This window comes from Eleginops maclovinus, chromosome 4 (assembly GCF_036324505.1).
Source record: "Eleginops maclovinus isolate JMC-PN-2008 ecotype Puerto Natales chromosome 4, JC_Emac_rtc_rv5, whole genome shotgun sequence".
Classification (NCBI taxonomy): Eukaryota; Metazoa; Chordata; class Actinopteri; order Perciformes; family Eleginopidae; genus Eleginops; species Eleginops maclovinus.
The window spans coordinates 26,404,233-26,420,005 of record NC_086352.1 but is presented as its reverse complement, the minus strand read 5'-3'; the positions used below and the strand labels follow the sequence as shown (position 1 = coordinate 26,420,005).

At 37.9% G+C, this 15,773-nt stretch overlaps 2 protein-coding genes across 2 annotated transcripts in view; both read right to left on the bottom strand.

Moving 5' to 3' along the window:
- LOC134863889 (C-Jun-amino-terminal kinase-interacting protein 1-like) overlaps positions 1-7,525 on the bottom strand; it is a 44,673-nt gene extending 37,148 nt beyond the window's left edge. The window contains 1 exon segment of the mRNA XM_063882647.1: positions 7,373-7,525. Coding sequence (XP_063738717.1) covers positions 7,373-7,449 — 77 coding nt within the window. The 5' untranslated portion in view covers positions 7,450-7,525.
- A 3,522-nt stretch (positions 7,526-11,047) lies between these two features.
- guca1b (guanylate cyclase activator 1B) lies at positions 11,048-13,510 on the bottom strand. Its single transcript, XM_063882011.1, has 4 exons — positions 13,251-13,510; positions 13,000-13,149; positions 11,914-12,022; positions 11,048-11,800 (listed from the first exon to the last, which is right to left on the bottom strand). The coding sequence occupies exons 1-4, from the start codon at positions 13,446-13,448 to the stop codon at positions 11,673-11,675; spliced, it is 585 nt and encodes a 194-aa protein (XP_063738081.1). The 5' UTR covers positions 13,449-13,510; the 3' UTR covers positions 11,048-11,672.
- Between the last annotated feature and the right edge of the window lie 2,263 nt (positions 13,511-15,773).

Below are 15,773 nucleotides of genomic sequence, written 5' to 3'. Positions count from 1 at the left end.
AAACTGGGGCCGACAAGTTGCAACACTTCCTGCTGCAAAAGAAAAAGACGGTTCATAAAGGAAAAAGGTCATGCTGTGGTGAATACAGAAAAAAAAGGCTTCTGGTACAAGAAATTGAAGAGAAAAATGCAAATTAGCTGCTAATTAGACACCAACATCCCCCTAGGTAATACAAAAATCTGATTAAATTAAACACATATTTATTTCATTTATTTGCAATATTTTCTTGTGGAAGCATGTTACTAACACAACTTATTTTGCACTTGCCTGTCTCTTGCCATATTACAGCTTCACAGGACTAGCATCTATGCCATGCAGTTTTGAATCAATCCCCCTCCCACACCATACACATTCAGCCCACAGTTGAGTCGTCACAGTGGACGCATGTACAGCCCTTTTTCCCCCATTTATACCCAATAATTAACAACCTTACTGAGAGATTACAAGCCTGAATGCTGTTGCTCATTCATCAGATTTGTCCTGCTTCAAGGACAGGACCAGGACAGGCACCCCCCACCCAATCTTCATCATCCACTCTATGAAAACAACAGAATAAAAAACACTCCAAATACAACATATGCTTTGCCAGTGCTGTCACAACACACACAACCCCGCAATAACTGTGATGTGTGATCTCCTCTGTCACTTCTCTGGTCCTATTTTTGGTCAACACAAACCATGCTCCACCTCTTTTCTTTACAAACACGAATGCAAACACCACCTTTCCTTCAAGGGCATGCCTGTCCTGAGCTTTATAATGCAAGGAGACGACATACTGCAAGAATAAGGCATGTTAGCAGTAATACACTCACAAGGTCACACACAGCCATGTTGCTGAAAGCCGGTAAAAATCTAACAGGGAGTAACGAGAGAGGTGCCCTACCATTTCTCCCACTGGTCCTCCATCCAACCCTCTTCTCCTTCCCCTCCCGAGTCCATACTGTAAGTGAGGAGGGCATCCACAGCTGAGCGGAGCGGAACGGAGAGGAGGAGGAGGAGGAGGAGGAGGAGAAGGAGCAAGGATGTTAGAAAGTGGAGAATGAGGGAAGATGAGAGAGGGAGTGAGGGAGGAGCGAGCAGGAAGAGAGTCGGAGGAGAGGGAGGAGGGGTGCAGCTCCTCCAGGTCGATACGAGAGGCGTCCGACTCAGAGCTGCTGCTGCTGCTCATCCACAGGAGAGAGAAAGGAGTAAGGGGGGAATTATTTAAAGCAGACGAGCTGAATCTGCCACAAAGGAGCAGTGTTATATAATCCACTCCTCTCTCCCTCTCTCTGATGTTTACTCCGTCCTGTGGACATCAGATTTACAAAGCCACCTCAAAAAAACTGCTGCTGTTAGCAGGACATCCTATGCCACGGCAAACAGGAGAAACACCAGCACAAGAGGACACTCCTCTCTTGCTCTCTGCAAAACACAGGCGTGCTCAATTATTTATGAGGTCTCATTGATCATAAGACTCTTAATTTCCTCTTCTCTTTCTTTCTTTCCATTCGTCTTCCTGAAGGAAACTCTGGTGTATCACAAAGTATATGCTCAGGTCTGGCAACATGGCGTCATTGAAAAAAAAGGATCCCTGACAGGGTATGAAACCAGCAGTCAGAGGACCTGACAGGGGAGAAACAAGGAAACATTTTATCCATATTATCTAAATCACTCATTTTGAGTTAAAAAACAATCCAAAATGTTCTAATCCCTCAATATGCAGGGAAATTGAATTCAAAGTGGTAATGCCGTGGGTCATACTCAAACCAGGAGGTCATTTTATAAACTGTGACACTTCGAGGGGCAATGTTCGTTTTGTAAATCCCACTGAGTTACCAACCAAACCTTACCCGAGAGCCCATGCACCACGCGGCGCTCCCCAAAACCCTAACCTGAATGAGTGACAGAAAATTGGGTGATCTTAGAATAATAAGAAGTATTTTGCAATATACTAGAACCATGCTTTAGGCTGCCCTGGTCTTTGCTTCATCTCAAAATCAATGTGTGTCAATTTGTGTGCATGCCACATGCAGTGAACTGTACAGTCCATTAACCCTGTCAGCCCTGCTGACCTTAAAACCTTCCACCAGCAGGCCAAAGCACTTTATGCAGGTAACAACCTTTATAAAAAAGCATCTTGTAATTTTTGTTACCAAAGGCTTCACAGTGCAAAAAAAAAAGGGTATTTAAGATTGCTTTTATGCTCCGTGTGAATAAGAGATTTTGCTTACAGCACTTTTTAAATTTGAATGAGTTCATCCTTTAGTCCAAGTAGATGTTGGCCCACTACTGAAGGAATTCCCTCAATATATTCCTCCAATTATTTCACAAGAACAGAACAGATGAAAAGTATTTGCTATTAAGCAACTCAATGACATGCTGATTTTCTGGCCCCAGTTGCAGTTTAAAATCAAAGCTTGTAGAGAGTCCTAACACACCAATTTCTTTTGGGTTTTTTCTATACTGTGAGATTCAAACAGTATGACCGTGGAAACTGGCCAGAAGCTATGGAGCTTTCACACACACCAGAAAAGCTTAAACAATTCCCCCTACAAATGTAAGATTTGATAAAACATGATGAAGGATCGAAAGAAAATCCTATAAAACACAGAATGCACATACTGTTGAAAATATGCATGATGGTCTCAAGAGACAGAAAGAAGAGTTCATGCATCATTTAATCAGAAAAAGATGAAAACAAATAGTTTTTCTTCACATGGGGAAATTATTTATTGGATCAAAATCAATAGATAACTAAAGGCTATGTATTGGCAAAATCAGTCGACACAATATGCAGGATTAAATCATTATATACAAGTTAAGATTCAAGATTTTGCGATATATATTGTGATAATGTAAGCTGCCACTAAAGTCGCCTTTTACCCTGATCTGTAACCATTTTATTTTTGGTTAGTGTAAACTCAATACTTTTCCATGTTTACCTGATGTTTAAATACATTCAGCATTATGTGTCTTTGTTGATAACTGGAATGTAACACTTGCTGCAAAGATGTCTCATATTAAAAGACTTCTAGAAAAATGGGAATGAATCCCTCATTTTCGTACAGCCTTTAACGTTGAGCTATTTGCAAGCAGGACAATGTGTAGGATCTTATTTCTAACATCGGAGGCTTGATAAAAAAGATCTGCAGATATTGCCAGCACATCTCCTAGCAACGTCGGCTCTCAGCGGTCAAACACCCTTTAGTGTAGATGCTTTTTTCAGAAATATGTCGAAAGGTGGTTTCATTCTTTTTAAAATTGTTATTAAATATTAAGCTCATTTAATATAATATTTAAAATGTATGCACTATATCTCCACACAAAACGTGGGGAGATTTTACATTTCTAAATATTTAATGTCGTCAAATGGGAGCGGATCAGAATTCATGAACATTTGTTACTAAATTGTGTTTTTTTAATTAAATATTTTTTTAGAAATCAAGCAAAGCAGGGATACAGGCCTGTGGCTTTAGAGAGAGAAAGAGAAATGATACTGTATGAGCAGAGGGGAGGTGCCATCAGGTGGAACGTGCCATGTCAGCAGAACCGAGCGGCAGCTGTAAATAATGAGCATGGGAGAACTGCAACCAGAGCAGTATCTGTCCACTCTGTCAGCTTGTACTGCCGGTGAATTTCAAATCAGCTCAATTAAAATGCTCTCTTGCTCTTCCTGATAAAATACAACCCAAAAAAACACAAGTTAAGTCTGTTGAAAAACCCTGAAATCTATAGCTTTTCTTCCCACAGAAAACATCAAAGGATGAAGTGAATCAGGGAAACTGCCACTTCAAAATCTGCTTAACCCCCAGCCCTCTTCCGTCTCCCTCTTATCACTCAAATCGTTCTCACATCCCACACCCTGTGATTCCATCTGCCAGAGCACATCTTGTCAGAAGAGTCACGTCGGGTCAGAAGCAGCAGTGAAAAGATGAAAGAGAGGAGAGAGGCAATGTGAATGAATTTGTGAGGGTGAGCAAGAGGGAGAGCTCATGGACACTGCTGCACTTAATGTACATGTTGATTGTTCAGTGATCTCAACATCCTAAAACATATGCTTAATAAATCTGATTTATTCAGATTATCCATTTACTGTAAAACCACAGCATGTGATGACACTCCTCTCCCACCAGAGAAATAATAACAATAAACCATGTTTTTCATTTAGATCAACTGCATATAAGAAGAGTAAGCTTTGCCTCAACAGGAATCTCTGGTTTCAGTTCTACAATTTATTGTTCCCATAATGCACTAAAAGATTAAATGCAATCCAACACTGTTGGTTGGCTGTATATCACGCACACATGCACACACACGGATATAAAGACCCTGCTAATGTGAAAGAATCCTCTGCTACGCCCTCTTGTGCCACATATGATCAACGCAGTGCAGAAGAATTTAAAGAAACAGTTCACCTAAACATATGAAATACAAATAATCAGTTTTTTTGTTTAGCTCTCATTGGATGAAATTAGCAGACATACTAATAGAGTCACTGATTTACAATAACACTTGCACAGGAAAGCAGACAGCAGGTGTCACCAAATCCTGCTTCCCCAGACTTGATCTCATATTAAATTGTAATTAGATGCAACATCTTTTAACCACTTCTTTGGTTAAGCTGATAGGTCTATTTTGGAGAAAGTACAGTCTGCATCACAGCTTTCTTATCATGATTATTGTATATTGTGTGAAACACTATTTTTAACTTTGTTGTCGTCACTCAAAGTCAGTGTGAAGATCATTAAGTTAACACACCAGCTGCTGCTCATCATGTTCCCATTATACTTTGTAACCAGAAAGTAGGAATTCATGTTTTTACGAGTGCAATGGTACAGTTTCCAAATGATGATATATAATCATAGTTACTGTACTGTATGTACTGGTCTACTTTAATGGTATATAATTTTAAAACTGTATGAACAAGGATGATTTTGTGACATCACAACAAGTTTAATACTGATATTCAATGGTTGAAGTGTTGAAGTGTTTATTCACTGGTCAACCTAAGGATCAGAAACAAGTTAAATGTAGGCTCAATATTACAGTGTTGAATGGTCAATGGTAAATGAGGAGCCACATTTTCATTTTATTTTAGGACTCCTCAGTGCTTCACGTTAAAAAACAGGTTATCTTTTAAACCTGATAACATATAAATGATTTCTTCGTCTTTAATAATATTTCCACCTTTTTGTACAAACCGTGTCGTCATGTCCAGACTGTGGATAAACAGTACTGAAATGTGCCGAACTCAAACTCACATGCCAACTCTTAGGCCTAACTCCCTATCAAAATGACATGAAAAATGTAGGCGCCTAAAAACTGGGTCACAGGCTTGAAAAGCTGAAGAATCACACAGTGTCTCAGTCACGGAATGTCTCCACGCACAGAGCTGCACTGACAGCAGCAGCAGCAGGTTGGGGAGGGACGGAGGATTTGAACACAGTGGGTGGAGGCAGGGAGGGTGACGGAGGAAAACATGCCAACATATGGCTGCTCTGGGACCAAGCCAACGCTGGGGTTGTGGATTATCTGGCCTTGTTTCTCTAGCAGACTACACTCAGAAATATCAACACAGTGTGGTATTCTACATCAATTTAAAGCAAGGAAATGATGTGTTCCTGAAGTGTCTTTTTAGCTGTTTAACAAAGAGTTTACATACATTCTAATACATGTTTGATTACTGTTGTAATCTTTATTATTGTCTTGTTGTCTTCATCATTATAATTTAAATGTGTTGCCTGGAAATGTGTTTTAAGATAAACTGTTCATTAAAAGACATTTTGTCTGCTTATACACACACTTAAGGCATTTTTGTCATTAATCATTGTGCAACTAAAATAGTTTCTTCTTTTGCTTGTTTTGTTTGATGTTTTTCTCAGTTCTTTTGAGACACAAAATATCATATTTATATATTTCTCTGTCAGACATATCAAAAACTACAGGAGCGACTCTGAAGTCACTGTGATGAAAGAGGGTTGTGGATCAGTCTGTTTGCAGCTCTGCTAATGAGACAGGGACTGACTGAGCCTGAGGGTTTGGGGGGCGGTGGCGGGGGCTGCTGTCTCACTGGGGTTTTGATCACAGACCTCCATCCACACAGTCATACCACTGTGGATTCACAGCTTCTCCTCAGGCAACATGGGCCTGTGTGTGTGTGTGTGTGTGTGTGTGTGAGTGAGTGAGTGTGTGGCACAGAGTGTGAAAGCATGTGAACAGCATGCAGCTAATCCATCCTGTGCTCAGCCCTCCAACATGTTGTTCATTTGACCCTTGAATTAGCTCTGATCACCTACCTGCTGAACTCTGGGTCATGTGTACTGTAGCTTTACAACACTACTTTTATTACTAAACTATCAATTATGCTGTCATGCTACTCATGAACAATTATTTAAGTACAATAAAATGCCCATCACAAGCTCTTCATCATAATGTATACACTATTTAGATTGTTTTTTCATTATTGACAGCCGTCCGAGAACCAAAAGAGATTTAATTAAGATAATAGACTAAATACTAAAGTATAATCAGACAATATTTGATAATTACGTGAATATAAAGCTTCAAAGTAGTTGATTTTGAACAGTGACATTAGTAAATTAAGTTGCAGAGAATGTCACTATAAACTTTACAGCTGCTAAATCATTTTTGTATGTATTCTAGAAAATAAGATAAAGCTATAAAACAGCAGCAAATAGGTTATGGCTGTAGTTGGCCATGATAAATCACATTAAAATGTTTCTGCTTAACTTAGGCCTGCTTAGGCCAAATCCAAACAAATCAGCATGTCAGAATAAACAAAAACACTATTATACTTGTGAAATCATCTATAAGCAATATGATTGTAAGATTAATTCAGTTGGAGAACTGCTATAAAATATGAATGAAATATGTTTGGATGTTTAGTTTCACAAGTAACTAGAAATATCACAACAACAAGCAAGTTGTGACAAATCCAATTCATAATAATGCCATCGTAGAAAGAAAACTATCCTTCACTGGGCTTAAAACATAGTATAATAGAATTAGACCAATAATCATAAAATATTTGAAGCTGGAACTCGTAAACCCGCTGTCATCAAAAGGATTACTGTTTGCAACAGATCACCAAAAAGTCTTCGACACATTTATGAATATATGGTTGTAGTCTAAGCACACAGCTCCTCTCGGTCGTCTGGGAGCAGACACGCCCAAACCCTAAACATGCGGCTCAACAACACACTGCGACTTCAATCCGCAAAACTGAGCATTGCCAAAGGCAGCTGTAGGGACTGATAGCAGCCAGCAGCAGCACATCAGCCCGCAGAGCCGCACCGTATCATCACTCAAAGCCTCCAGCAGCGGGCGTCTCGTACCCCCTCCCCGGTTCCCCCTCCGCCGTGGCGCTTACCTGAAGCTGGCCGGTGACTTCACCTGGATGTTGCGGCCAGAGGGAGTGCTGACTTTCCGCTTCTCTCTGTCCGCCATGCTGCCTTGTTACCATTCCTCCATTGGCTCCGATATGCAGCCGCCCAGCAAACACCTGAGAGGTCCGGCGATGTTGCGATACGGTGCTGCCTTCACGGACCATGGGAAACAAAGCAACTCAGCAGAACTTCGCAAGAATCATTAAATGAAATTAAATTGGAGGATTTGGATCCTTTTCGTTTTGTTTTAGATGTTTGAGTGCCTATACATGTCATTTTTCAGTCCATCATAAATATTAGATTACACGTTACATTATTGAGGAGAATTTAATCACAAGTATAAATGTATAAATGACAAATAGTTTAATATTGTTTAGGAAGCTAAGTATTCAGCAGCAGATCACATACAACTGCTTAAATAGCCAGGCACTACATTGTATCCAGGGTGAAGACCAGCAGACTATTACAGACATAGTTGTTCAGTCAACGTTCAACAATTATTACTATGTTGTTTGTGGGCCACAATTTGAACTAGCTTACAACGTCACCTGAATCAGGCCACTGAACGTTTTCAATAAGGAATGGGAAATGTATTAGGTTACCCTTTTTATTTATTGTTTGTATATTGAGTTGCCTCAAACTCTACATTAATTTAACCTGCATTTTAAAATTGGACGTAGCCAGGGAGTGTCTTTGTTGTTAAACTGATAATGGGCGGCCAAAGTCACAAGTTGTATGTGTAAGTGTATCAACTATTCATATTTTCTACCCTATGTTTTACCTCTGTTGTATGCAGAACACACATTGTTTGTATTCTATCTGCCTTCTCTATAGTATAACTTTGTGTCATCTTTAGAAACATTGACATTTTCTAATAGGTTTCCCAACTTCAAAAACAAGTTATGTGGGTTTGAACAATGCTCAGTTACACAGCAATAGTTAGTAATAGTAGGTAATTGTGGACATTGTTTTTAATGATAATCATAAGAGTCAACTCAAGCTGCTAAACCTTCACATTTCTTTACAAACAAAGGTGCAGGTGTGCAAAGGCTGGGTTTTAAACCATCAATTAATACTTGTATGAAAGTTGCAGGGATACATTTATTTATATTGTTGCTTTTTTTTTGTACAGTGGTCTACCAGTGTTCTTATTGTACTGATTGTAGCATTGCCTGGTCTGGAAAAAAGGACCCGAGGCTAGGACCAGGTTGTCTTTGTTAGAGCCTGAGTGGGTTACCCAGGTGTAAGTAGAGAAATATGACCTTTGTGTTAGCCTACTCATCATTCATAGGTATAAAATGTAATAAAGGTTTTTGAAAACCAATAGCATCTCAAAAATGTATTATTTTAAAAGCTTTCACTGGAATGTTCTTCCTTTTTAATTTCAAGCTAACACTTATATCTGGAAAAAGAAATATCCTCCACATTGGGGATTGTTTTGGTATATTTCATAATAATTTTCCATTTCTTAAAGCACTTTAAAAAACATCACATTCCATGCATGACTGCTATCTCAAATATTGGCAGTTACGAAGAGACACTGAAGGCAGCAGGAGCTCCCACAGAGAGGGGAGCGCTGCTAAGTGAATGTGAAATCAAAAACACACACAGACACTTTATATTATCTTAATGGATCAGCACCTATATTATGTTAAGACATAAGCTCATTTAGTTTACTTACATTCTATACATGCCAAACTAAGCCAAATATGCAACACCTCACTTCAACCTCTTCAATCATAGACTCATCTTGTACTAATCTTACTTCTGCAAAGGTAACATTTCAATTAAGCTACATCAATGTGCTTCCAATAAGAAGGTTACATTTTGGTTGTTTGGTCCATAGTGACTACTTTAAGTGCCCCAGCAGTGTTATGATAATTATACCAAAGCTGCAATTAAAAACAAACATTGTTTTCTGCAAAATAGTTGCTCTATTTTGTGCAAATGCACATTTCCTGATAAAATGCTTTAATCTTCTTTTAGACATCACGCTCGGTCAATTGGTTGAACCTGCAGATATTAGTGCGCTAACTCTTTTTTGTGTATTTTGGTAGAACCCAAAAAGTATTTTATTTTGGCAAATGTCTTTTAATTTTCTGCAAATCAAAATTGAGTCTTGTAAATCATTTGCAAGGTTTTATGTTATCCCCAATAGCAGGAAAAACACTTCATTTTACATTTCATTTTTGTGAAGAGACATGTTAAATGTGAGCAGCACCCAGGTGGAACTTCTGACATGGGAGCAGTTGTTCTCCGGGTTGTTTCAGGGGGAAACTTCCGCTCACTCCTCAGGTGCAATCTGGATTAAGAACTCATCTGTGTTTTAAAGGTGAGTTGTTAGTAAAAAGTATCATTGATGACTCTTGTAAGATGAGCTTCATTTTGACGAGTATTTTATAGATATTTCAATTTCGTTTGGAACATTTCTGTTCAATTTTAGAAACGTGTATATTCCGCCCCTGCTTCGTTGTTTGTGTCGCAGGTGTTTGTGGATTTTTTTCACCTGAGTATAGTCTTGCAGGCAGCTCGACAGGTTTTATGTTAAATTGCTTTGCACAGTGTTGCTATTTCGTCTAATACATGTGTTAAAGGAAATGTGTTTATTGTTAAGTGCTGTGAAACAAAACAGTTTTACAGCCTTATGGGTTTATACTAAAGTTTTAACACCTGTAACAGACAAATATATATTACTGCAGTGGTTCATAACTTTGAAAATAAAACATGTTGTTTGCAGTGTTTGAACACTTCAACACATTTCCAATGAAGATTTGAATAACGCAGCTAATAAAGTTACAATTAGCTTCTTTTTTTTTTAAAGTAATCATATGGCAATATTTATTTTCAGGAGGCATTGCGCTCTCCACCAAACTTCCCGTATCCAAACTTTTTTTTTTTTTTCTTCTAAATGTTTAGGTTGCTTGTTTGTACTGAATAACTGAAAAAAAACGATGCGATCCAGCCACAATGTCAATTGTAACATTACCACCAGATGGTACCATTGTAAGGGGTTTACAGCCTACGTGCTGCAGCTTCACAGCAGTAATGGACAGTCATTGCTATACCTTACTCCTCCTTTGCGTGGTGGGTAGAATGTTAAAATAAGTTAAATTAAATTTGGTAATACCACTTAGACCTACTGTTTTGACTAGAAATATATCCATCCATATCCAAGTAAAAATGACTTTAAAAGTCTAATGTAATCATTTATTGGGACCGTAGCTGCAAAGTATGTATTTTCAATAAAACATGTTTATATAAATGAAGCAACGTTTTTTTTTTCTTGTCAACAATTCAATTTGGCTGACCAACGTGACATCATTTTTAGCTCTGGCACCCTTGACCCATTGACACTAAGGCAAACATCAATCTAGAATCTAATAACTTGATGGCAAGCTTAATTTAGATCGAGACTGTAAGCATTGGTAAAAGTTGTGAATGAATGAATCACAGGGTTTATTGGATCTAATGGTCAGGTAATAAGGATTCTTCATGTGAAACGCTTCTCAAAAATACTTGAAAGTGCATTTCAGATCAGTGTCAGGTAAAGAAGATGATATATTTGCACACATTTGAACAGCCGGTAAGCAGGACAAGACACTGATGTATGTTTCTTTTTTTAATATTGAACTTGAATTCATAGGTTTAAAACCCTCCTTTAACAACAGTAAAGTAATCAAGTAAAACAATATACATTTACACTTGCATCATAATTGTGCATATTGAATGTATATCCAGTGTACAGTATGGATTTGAATTCAGAATGCTCAACAATTATATGAATGTCCTCATTTGCTTAAAAACAAAGCAAAAATGAAAAACACAACAGGACAACAATAGAAAAACGTAGTCAATATAATAATATTCTTTTTGCATATTTACAATTTATAACAATAAGGCTGGACAAGGGTTAGCAATACACTGTATGTATACTGTACATGTGCTGCACTTCCATATTAAAATAGATAAAATTGTTTAAATAGTATTTAAAGAAAATACATGACTGTCTATTATCATTTGTGTAATAGAGACATGAGAGGGTAAAGTTAGAAGTAGTGTTCTTTTGCATTTTTTTCCTAATAAAAGCCAAATGGTGGCCAGTTCTGAACAACTTCTTTCATTGTGTGATTATTAAACTGCATGAGCTGACATTCTATCCAAAGGGAGTCCCAGTTTCACTTGTAAATGTGCATTTGTTATATGTTATGTATCTCGGTCAAACCCTGGATGTTATCTATGAATAAGTCCACATGGTTTAGGCCAACAGTTTTGTGCTCCGACATTTCAGAACTGTGCGCTCTTTCTTCGCTGCTCCAGCACCCATCCTGCAGAGTTCATGTCTAACTGCAGCATGTTGAGCACCCAGGGGTCCTGCTGTGCACCTCTAATAAACTCTTCCATGTTAATATGACCTGTGAAATTAAGTTGAAGCAGGATTTATGCTCAAGCACATTGTTATTCCATCTTTATTTGTCACAACAGAAGTCCTTGTTACATGATAAGGGATGTTTTACAAAATGCTTACCATCGTTGTCGGTATCCACGGCTCGTAATAATCGATCCACAGCCTCATCTACTGTTAGCTTAGAATCATCCTCATCCTTCTTTGTGCCTTTCTTTATCTTATAGATGCTCTGGGTGGAAAGAAAGAAACAAAAAGTTGTACTAAACACAAAAAGCAGCTCACGCTTCTGCCCTGATGATGCAATAGTACCCCAAAGTTCAAATATTGAATTCAGTTTTTACAATGATGTATGAATGAACGTCTTTACTGCTATTCATAGTTTTAGCTATTCTTGAATCTGGGAAATATTTTACAATTTTCAACACTTGCATAATGTTTATAAATGTTTAATTTGTTTGATTTATTTGTTAATAGTCAGGATTGTAAGCAAAACATTGACATTCTTCGTACCAGACAATTTCTTTTTCAAAATATTGTATATTATTTATTTCCATTAAAACTTATCTTAGCATTGTTTGAGAATCACCTCTTCTGGAGAAGAAGAGATACCAGAAGAGGTGAGACTCAAACAATGCTAGTTTATAGTGAATTTACCTAAGATGTAAACGCAACACATCAATATGACATTTTGATTTGATTAAATTAAATTATTATCAGACATGTCATAGTACGAAAATACCAGGTGTATATATTTAAAATGAATGACAACTGAGTTCCTTTTAGCTGTGTCAGAGGCCTGGTATTTTTCATTTTGGCTCACAGTCACACTGCCATAGTGGGACACAATTCTGTTGATGCCTGTTCTTTTCCTACAATGACACAATAACATGTCTTACGTGATGTGTTAAGGTTTTATTTTTGTATTTTTGTAATCATTTTGGGGAGTGGCAGTATAGTGAAAATGGGAGAATGATAAGGGAAAGACATGATAAAGTCCAAAGAGCTGAACAGTAGGAAATCGTAGAAAAAAAATATTGAAAGTATAAGATGTTTTCAATTAAGTGCTCTTATTTGTGGTTTACGTTTAGGCTTTAAACAAAAATGGTGTTCTGTAGAAGAGGAACTTTCTGTAAGGTAATCCTCTCTTTAGAGCTCAGTTGCATCCAACACCCACAATACATTTTGTTGTTTGTAAGTTAGACTTACATTAATAATGGCTTTTAGTTCATCCCTGTCCACATAGCCATTGCAGTCTCTGTCGTAAACCTTGAATGACCAGCGAAGTTTAGGCTCCAGTTCTCCCCGGAAAACAAGGTTCAGTGCTGCCACAAACTCAAGGAAATCAATTGTGTTGTCCTGAAAGGTACGGTAGGTTGAATGAGAACTATTGGCTCACATTATTACATTTTGGTCAAGTTGAACAATAGGCCAGGCTGTAACAGCTTTTATGGTCTCACCCCATTTCTGTCAAAAGCTCGAAACATACTCTCCGCATAATCGGACGCTTCTCCTGTTGATGCCACACCAAAGAAACGCTTGAACTCATGCAGAAAAAGTAGTCCACTTGGGCACTCCAAAACAAACTTTTTATACATGTCCTGAATTATTAGGACATCAACATCCTTGGAGTTCTCTCTTTGCTGAGTTTGCCCCATGGCTGGCCTATATATCAGCAAACCATAGTCCTGAAACCGTCGGATTGTCACTCCCCGATGGAGTGACTAGCCTTGCAATGGGTATATTTTGCCAGGTACAGTTTGCCAATGAGACAGGTGATTAGTGCAGCCTTAGGGATTACCACGGTATTATGTTGGTGGGGTTTCCTTTGTGAGTTAAATAGGTAGGCAGGTACCTGTGCATATAGGAAAACCCATTGGAGGATCAGGCATCATTCCAACATGTAAGGTATGTGTTCCAAAAGTGTGGTGCACAGACATTACTCAAAAGGCACATCAACAATGGTACAGCAAGGCAATACATACTGTATGTGGGACTAAGAAATTCAAGTGTGGATCAAACTGACACTTGGATGTAATATAGTTCAACACAAATGTTATTTTTTAAATTTGAATTATGTTTCTTCAAATATATAAAAAAGTACTGACATATAGTTAATCCTTTTTTTTAAAGTACTTTTTTTTTTTTAGAAGCATGGGGGAACAAACTGTGAATCCATGAAACATATATTCACCTTGTGGACAGGAAACACATATCTGGTTCTTTAGCAAGTAGCTGTTCCACTTTCTTCATAGTTGAATGTCTGGTTTTCGGAGCTGTTCATTTTTTTTTTCATAAGAGCAACGCTTCTCACTTGACAAAAAAGGAATCCATTGGTAAAAAAAAAAGAAAGAAAGAACATTAATTAATGCAGCTTTAAAGGTAAGACATGCCATCTTTAGATATGTCTTAATGATCTTCAGATTTTTCGCCTAGGGCCACTTTTATGTTGGCATATTATTTTGAGTTAATTGCTTTAACAACTATTGGATAACAATTACCATGAACTATGGCACATTTGTGTGATTAATTTAAAAATCTAGGGACCCCTACACTCTCCCCGTAGACATAGACGTGACCATGTTTAATGTTTATCAAACGGATCTGCTGCGTCACTTACTTTGACTGTTACAAACAGGTAACACATATTGTCTCCTGGCCTGTCCTGGAAACTCTTTGCCAAATGGCTGATGTCCAATTCTATTTCCATCTTTAATCAGTCATAGTGTTTGTCTGTAAGACTAAAAGATGCTAAGACGCTAAAGCGGTCTAGGTCAAGCTTACTTTGAATTTGTATATCAATCTCTTTAATTGCATTACTTTAAGGAGACAAGATCCCTCAGGCTGTGTCAGTGTGTCCAAATCAACCATGGGTGCCCAATTACTTTACAAATAATTGATGGTAACTTGTTAGTTCCTGCTAATATTACTAAATGGTCCATCATCCCTTATGATATGGTGCCAGTATCTACTTAGTACACAGTAACCTGTCTCCATATTCAGATTTTAAGATTGGAAGCCAGTGAAGGTTATGAAGGACTGGGGTGATGTGGTCTGGCGGTGGGTGGAGATCAGCTGGCGGACAGCCGAGTTCTGGATGTGTTGCAGTTTGTTGGTGATTTTGTTTGGTATTGTAAAGATTAGGAAGTAAGACATGTACTACTTACCATTTGTACTGTGAAAGAGCCCATGCCTCTTGGAGCCCTCTGTAATTACAGAACACATACATGAAACCCATCAAGCCTATCAAATTATATGTATGTATATAAATTATATATACATCAGTTTTTCAGATCTCTAGTATTGGTAGGCTGTGTTTTTGGTGTCTTGCCAACAAGATCATTGTGCCATTTAGGAGGAGAACGTACCAAGAAAAAAAACACATTTAGTTTAAGGATTGCTATCATGGTGAAGTCTCATTGGCTGGAAGTCAGGACACTGTATTAACAGTGTGATCCACAATACAATTCATGTGATGTCTAAGATAATCCAATCACGGCAGGGCCGCTCCAATGATGTCTTTTAACAATTTGTAAAGCACCTCTGATCATGATGTGCTGTGTTTCTGACTCTTCACACTTACAGTATGTGTTTGACATTTATAATATTTTGTAGAATTTAAAAAGAAGGATAAACAAGTTTGCATCTATACGGAATAAAGTTATTGGTGGTGGTAAGTTGTCTTTTGCATATCGATCAAACTGCGGAGACTTCCAGTGCTTGTCCTTACAAACCTTCTGACTCGGTAAGGTTTGATCTGTAAATCTTTTAGCCCTGAGATGGGTATGCTTCAGACTGCTTGCCAGAGTACAACACAAATAGACTGTGGCAGTAGAACATCTCAACCTAGGTAAAAATGACTTATTTAACCCTATGTACAAATGTCACAAAGTGAGTTAATTTAAACCTCCTTTAAAAAAAAAGCAGTCTCAAGCACCCCTTGAAATGCATGCAAATGGTTGGTCATTTTTGAAATGCATTTT

Bases quoted from the DNA above. Each gene is read 5' to 3' on its own strand.
- guca1b (XM_063882011.1), bottom strand. From the start codon at position 13,448: ATGGGGCAAACTCAGCAAAGAGAGAACTCCAAGGATGTTGATGTCCTA. The intron at 13,150-13,250 runs GTGAGACCATAA...CGTACCTTTCAG, and splicing joins GAGCTTTTGACAGAAATGGG to GACAACACAATTGATTTCCT. The intron at 11,801-11,913 runs GTAAGCATTTTG...TTAATTTCACAG, and splicing joins CGTGGATACCGACAACGATG to GTCATATTAACATGGAAGAG.